The sequence below is a fragment of the Myotis lucifugus genome, unplaced genomic scaffold, assembly GCF_000147115.1.
Source record: "Myotis lucifugus unplaced genomic scaffold, Myoluc2.0 scaffold_3, whole genome shotgun sequence".
NCBI lineage: Eukaryota > Metazoa > Chordata > Mammalia > Chiroptera > Vespertilionidae > Myotis > Myotis lucifugus.
Genome location: NW_005871051.1, coordinates 13,702,332 through 13,709,002, shown reverse-complemented (window position 1 = coordinate 13,709,002; position 6,671 = coordinate 13,702,332). Strand labels below are relative to the sequence as shown.

Below are 6,671 nucleotides of genomic sequence, written 5' to 3'. Positions count from 1 at the left end.
CCATGATTAAAAAAGTACTTCCAGAAAATGTACTGTTTGGTGAGTTTTAGAAATCCAAACAAGAGAAGGTTGTGTTTTGTTTTTATAAAGTGCTTATAATGTGATTAAAGGTCTACATTACTTTTCGAATTTTGGATCTAACTTTTGTTATTTTAAATGTGTCAATAGGCAAAAGCAGGCTTTAAGGTGGTCCTAATTATTAAAATATACACACGTAGAATTTTTTTCTTTCTCTACTAAATCCCATTCCATTGAACACCATATAAGATCATGACTACTTTGTCATTTCTGTGTACATGGCACACAAATATGTGTATGACATGATAACCAGGTTCTGTTTTCAGTGTCTTCAAAGTTTACACTTTATATCTTGCCTTAAATTTTGTATATATATATATATCTATATCTATATCTATATCTATATCTATATCTAATCTATATCTAATCTATATCTATATCTATATCTATATCTATATCATCTATATCTATATCTATCTATATTATCTATCTATCTATCTATCTATCTATCTATCTATCTATATTATCTATCTATCTATCTATCTATCTATCATCTATCTATCTATCTATCTATCTATCTATCTATCTATCTATCTATCTATCTATAAAAGCCTAAGTGACTCAATGACTGTTCGACAGGTTGCTATGTTGTGCCCTGAATACCAGGGGGCAGACACTCAACATAGGAGCTGCCCCCTGGTGGTCAGTGTGCTCCCACAGTGGGAACGCCACTCAGCTGACCAAAAGGCACCAGACTCAGGGCTCATGGCTGGAGAGTGCTGCTGCAGCAGCTCGAGCCTCTCCCAATCAGGACTGACTGGGCGCGAGTGGGGCCAGAATGAGCTGGAGCGACAGTCAGGAGTGGCAGGCGGTGTTGGACCACTGGTTTTGGCCCAGTCCCCGCAGGCCAGGCCGAGGGACCCCACCGGTTCACGAATCTGTGCACCGGGCCTCTAGTATTATGTAACTTACTCAAAGAATATTTATTCACTATCTATTTTTTAAACTTTATATATTATTATTATAAGATCCATAATAGAGTTTTTCAGTTCATTAAAGATTCAAATTGGCACACTCAATGGTATAGATTTTGTTCAGGCAAGTATATAAGCCATGAGAACTAAAGCCATCACTAAAACTCTGACTTCTAGAGGACAGAAAAGATATCAACACAAACAAAAAACACACGTCTGTACACTCATGTGCTCACATTTGAACAGATTCAATAACCATGCCCCCAAATATGGCTAACAAAGATCATTTATTAACAGTCCATTATATCTCAGCACATTGATAAAAATACGTAGTAATGACCCTGTTTATATAAAAAGGTTAAATTTTATTATACAATCTTTTTTGTAGTATATTCTTATAAATGTTTCAATCCAAGTATTTATTATTTGTATTTTAAAAGGTAGTATTTTGAGGATTTAAAAACCCAAGTGTTAATTATGTAAAAATTGTATTCAGCTTATTTTGCAATAGGGAATATCATAGCCCATGGTCACAGATAATAGTGTGGTGAAGGCCTGGGAGGGGTGAGTTGGGGTTGGAGTGGGTCAATGGAAAAAAAAAAAAGGAGACATCTATAATACTTTCAACAATAAACATAAATTAATATTGAAAAAATGTTATTTTCATCATCTTTTGATTTTCATTAATTTTCATACGTAGAATGAACCCTGATAGAAAATAGGGTGAATTATAAGTCCAAAAGAAATTCTTGTTTAAATGAAATTAAATGTATTTACATGCTTTATGTGCTCATTAGAAGTGTGATTATTTAAATTTATCTCCTTGCTATGTGTTTCTATAGAACCTATAGCTTCTTACTCTCTGTCATTAACACATGCAACTTATGAATGAAAATATGTAATATTACTTATATGTGGAATAAAAGAAAGCTGATTCATAAAAACAGAAAGAAGAATGGTGGTTTCCAGGGACTTTGAGGCAGGGGATATGGGGTATATGTTAGAGTATACACTTCAGTTATAAGATGAATCTGTTCTGGGCATCTAATGTGCAGCATGGTGATTATAAATAACAATATCATATTATCTACTTAAAAGTTGCTAAGAGTAAATTTTAAATGTTCTCACCACAAAAAAGGTATAGTAACTGTGTGAGGTGATGGGGGTGTTAGCTAGCTATTGATAATAAATTTGCAGATATCTATAAATGTATCAAATCAACATGCTGTACACGTTATACTTACACAATGTTATATCTCAATAAAGCTGGAAAATAAAAGTACAGATATCAGTGTGTGGGTTATAGGTCTTAATGACATTTTAATATTTTAATTGGGGACATTGTGGTAGTGTGTGGAATACCAAGTTGAGGGAGATGATATTGTACTTGTCATATGAAGGTTATATAACTCCCCGTGTATCTTCTTGTCTTGGCAGTGTGTGCAGGAACAGAGAATAAGCTGAGTTCTCTCTCTGACCTGGAGCAGCAGTATCGAGCCTTGCGCAAGTACTATGAGAACTGTGAGGTAGTCATGGGCAACCTGGAGATAACCAGCATCGAGCACAACCGGGACCTCTCCTTTATGCGGGTACAGTTATCTCCTATTTCTTCTTTGCGAGCGAATAGTGGTGTCCCAATGCATAGTGATAGACCAGCTTGCTTGTATCTGATAGTGCTCTTCTCGCCAGCAGGGACCATGTCTGTAGGCAGAGAGAAGAGATACCAAGACACACCCAGAGAGAGAACAAGAGTACTAGAAGCACTGCCATGGTGATTGGCACTCTGAGTTTAGAGCATTTACTGTTGCCCTAAGACTGATCAAGATTCTGCCAGGGTGTAGTGCATGCCATCTAGCAAGTCTGTCTTTGTTCTGAATTTAGGAGAGAGGAAAACTAGGAGAGTCACGGGACTAATCAGATATTAATTGGTAACTTTAGGTAGTAATATCCTTTCCCACCCCTTTCTCTTTCATGTTGGAAATTTTAGATTATTTTATATTACTGTAATGAGACGATGCTGATTTTCAATCGTTCTCCATAAGACATAGAATTTGCATTGCTTTTCCAGTGCTGGTAATATAGACAGACACTATTTCATACTCACACATAGTTTCTCTTCTAAGGATAGATCTTTCAAAGAAAGCAGATAAAGCAGAGACTGTATGGTGCTGATTGGCTCACTGTCACCTAAGACCTCGGCTTCATTAGCATGGTTTTCTTACAGTAAAATCAGGGATGGTACATGACAATAATGAGTTTCAAGTTGCAACAAGTAACCTCGCTTTTGCCTACCCCTTAGCTGTTTTCAGTAAGGATGAGCAGCCAGTCAGCTTTAATATAAAATTCTGAAATATTTCCATTTCAGCCTACATCAAAGCATCTGACTAGAATGAAATCCAACTGCATAGGGGGGTGGTTTTTTATTTGTGTGTTTGTTTCCCTTATCCTCCTTGCTCACATTATATCTATGCCTGGGCTAAGCTTTATGCTGCATAGCATGATTTAGCAAAACCCTATCTTGGAGAATTTATATTTAAAAGAAAATAGGTAATTTACAAAATACTTCATTCCTTTGGGTTGGAAAATGATGTATTGAATAGTTTGTGTCAACACCAGCTACCACTGCCTATCTGTGACTGTTTTTAGCTCATTAAATACCAGAGGGAATGACTTGTGTGGGAGAGATTTTGTTGGAGAGATGGAAAGAAAGCAGGATGAGAAAGGTTGTCATATTTTAGAGTCATTAAAAATAGGAAAGGAAACCACCATTTAAATGAAAGATCCGTGGCATAATAAGGTGGGTCCACATGTATTATATTCTCACACTTACATAAAAGATAATGTAGATAATGTAAGTGCAACATTTTCTAATACAGCATGTCTCTTTCAGCTGTGTACACATTTTCATTGGGAGAACAAGCCTGAATTTAAATTTTTCCTGAATAGCTTTGTGAGATAAATAAGTGGTACATTCATAACTCCGTTAAATGGCTGGCAAGGAAATAAGATTCCTATTTCAAGTATCTGCATTCTCTTACTAATTACTCATTGAGCACAATAGTCACCAATTGGAACAGATGTCAAGAAAGGACTATGAAGATTAACATTCAAAATCCTTAGAACTAATCTTCATTATGTTCAAAGAAACTTCACCTAAAAGAAATATATCAGGTAAACAGCATGAGAGTAGATAGGGTATTCCAATTTATATGTAATTCCTCTTTTTTTTTGTCAGAATTTCATGTACAACTACATTTGTGCTGAAGTAGAACATATTTGCTGTATTTAGATGACAAAATTTTAGCTAGCTGCGATGGAGAATATTAAAAAGGAAGTAGAGAGAATACTATTTAAATATGTCTGTTGGGCCAAAGCAGACATTCTGAGTTAAATGGAATTTTCAAAGCCTTGATAGTTTCTGAAAGTTGTTCCTAAGACTGCTAGACAAATACATATGCAATTTTGTATGTATGTATTTACAGCTGGTTTTTAAGTTGAAACTTGTTTATTTTTTGTACTAAATCTAATCATAGAACTTGTGTTACATTTGAAAAAGCTATGCAATTTACACTTATCCTAGGGATATATATTTTTCCTCAGAGGTTAAATACCATTTCATCTGAAAGTATACATCGATTAAAAATTCTGATGCTCTTCAGCAATCCTACATGATAAACCAAAGGATGAAATGTTGCCGAGTCAGCATGGATCAGTGGTTGAGCGTAAATCAGGAGGTCATGGTTGGATTCCTGGTCAGGGCACATGCCAGGGTTGGGGGCTCAATCCCCAGTGTGGAGTTGCAAGAGGTAGCCTGTTGGGGTCCAGCCCCAGCAGGTCCAGGGGTTCCCCAAGGTGTGGACGGAGTCGGTGAAGAAGGAATGACACGGAAGCAGCGTTCAGTTGATCAGCATAGCGAAGTTCTCCCTTTCATTGTCCTGTTACATCTATATTTATACTATTTGATCCCATAAGCATGCCTCTATAATTACATCATGGTATGTTTTGGGTAACGTTCTACAGTTCCTTGTTTCTTATGTGACCTTTGCCAAAAATCCTGTCTCTATCTAGTTCTGTTGATTTTAATCTTGTCTAGGTTAATCTCTGTGTTCCATTACAAGGGCTATTCCAAGGTCACTGCTCTACTGATAGGCTACAAGGAAGTGACTGAAGGAGATTATCCTATCCAGTAAAGGTTATGTCCTCCCAGCCTCATTGCTTGCCTTCCCTGGGACTGCCCTATGTCGGTGGATCTCCAGGGGTATAGGCTTTGGTGCTTTCCCTGGTGGGCAGACCCCTGGGGATGTGGGCCCAACAAGTCCAAAATTTATTGCCAACAGTCTTAGTCCAAGTTCTTCATAAGTAGTACATGGTATTTCTGTAACACTAGGGGGATTTACTGATTTATTCTCTTCCTTAGTCCTATTAATCCCTAACCTGGGGAAACAACCTTTCTCGGGGAGGTGGTCCTGTTTAAAACACATAGTGCTAAGACGGGGAGCAAACATATGCAATATACGCCAGGTCCCTTGAAACATAAGCTGTGCAGATGTTTCTTCCCAGCAGCGACTGTGTCAAGCAGCAAGGGTGGACCAGCTTCCGGCAGTAGCCAATCAATGATTCTCATCAATGTTTCCCTCTCTTTAAATCAATAAAAACAGTCCAGCCAGTGGTGCTCAGTGGTTGAGCATCAACCCATGAACCTTGAACCAGGAGATCTAGGTTCATTTCCAGTCAGGGCATATGTCTGAGTTACAGGCTCAATCCCCAATGTGGAATGTGCTAGAGGCAGCTGATCAATGATTCTCTCAGCATTGATGTTTCTATCTCTCTCTCCCTCTCCCATCCTGTCTCTGAAATTGATAACAATAAAAAAATTAAATGTCTATATTATTGATTTGGTAGTTATATAAATATATTTTAAAAGGACTTTATTCTTAACCATTGAAATGAAATATTAAAGTGTATTCAACAATTTCTCTTTTATTAAAAATATATAACAAATTCAGTAGTACCTACAAAATATGTACATCTATTAGAAAATAAATATTTGAGGAAGCATTGGATAGGATAGTTATAAGAAATATATCAATATAATTTATAATTTTAACATATATAAATATACATGCATGCAATATAAATATAAATTAGTGACCATATATACTTATATATGTAAATATTAATTAGCTACATTTTTCTAGGATTAAGTCAAATTATTATAACCATATATGTTTCTAGGAGAATATTAATAAAAGTAAAATTGCTTAATAGAAGTTTTTTAAGTCCCTAAATTGTAATGCACTTCCAGAAAACAATGCCCTTGTTGCAAATGTACTTAAATTAGAAATGAATTTATTAGGATACTGAACAGATGCAAAGTGTTCCTTTATACCTCTGGGGGTTGTATTATTTAAATTTGGCTTAAATGTTGAGTATAATGATTTTATAGGCTTTCATTAACCTTAATTAGAGAAAAATGCAGGTAACAAGCCCACTTCACTCCATGATTCTTAGATACTCTGATCTGGGGAATTGGGTATATAATGGCTATTTCTTCACCTCTTTTATATGTAAGTAGCAAAGACTTTGGTTCCAAGAGAGAGAATAAATGATAAGAGACTAAATAGAAGCATTTGGACAATGGGATACTATTTACTTCTAAAATCCACATACTGGAATATA

General features: G+C 36.0%; 1 protein-coding gene across 1 annotated transcript in view; it reads left to right on the top strand.

Annotated features, from left to right (window-relative positions):
- The first annotated feature begins 2,017 nt into the window (after positions 1–2,017).
- ERBB4 (erb-b2 receptor tyrosine kinase 4) overlaps positions 2,018–6,671 on the top strand; it is a 542,534-nt gene continuing 537,880 nt past the window's right edge. The window contains exons 1-2 of the mRNA XM_023763286.1: positions 2,018–2,051; positions 2,430–2,581. Coding sequence (XP_023619054.1) covers positions 2,018–2,051; positions 2,430–2,581 — 186 coding nt within the window. The remainder of the gene's footprint in view (positions 2,052–2,429; positions 2,582–6,671) is intronic.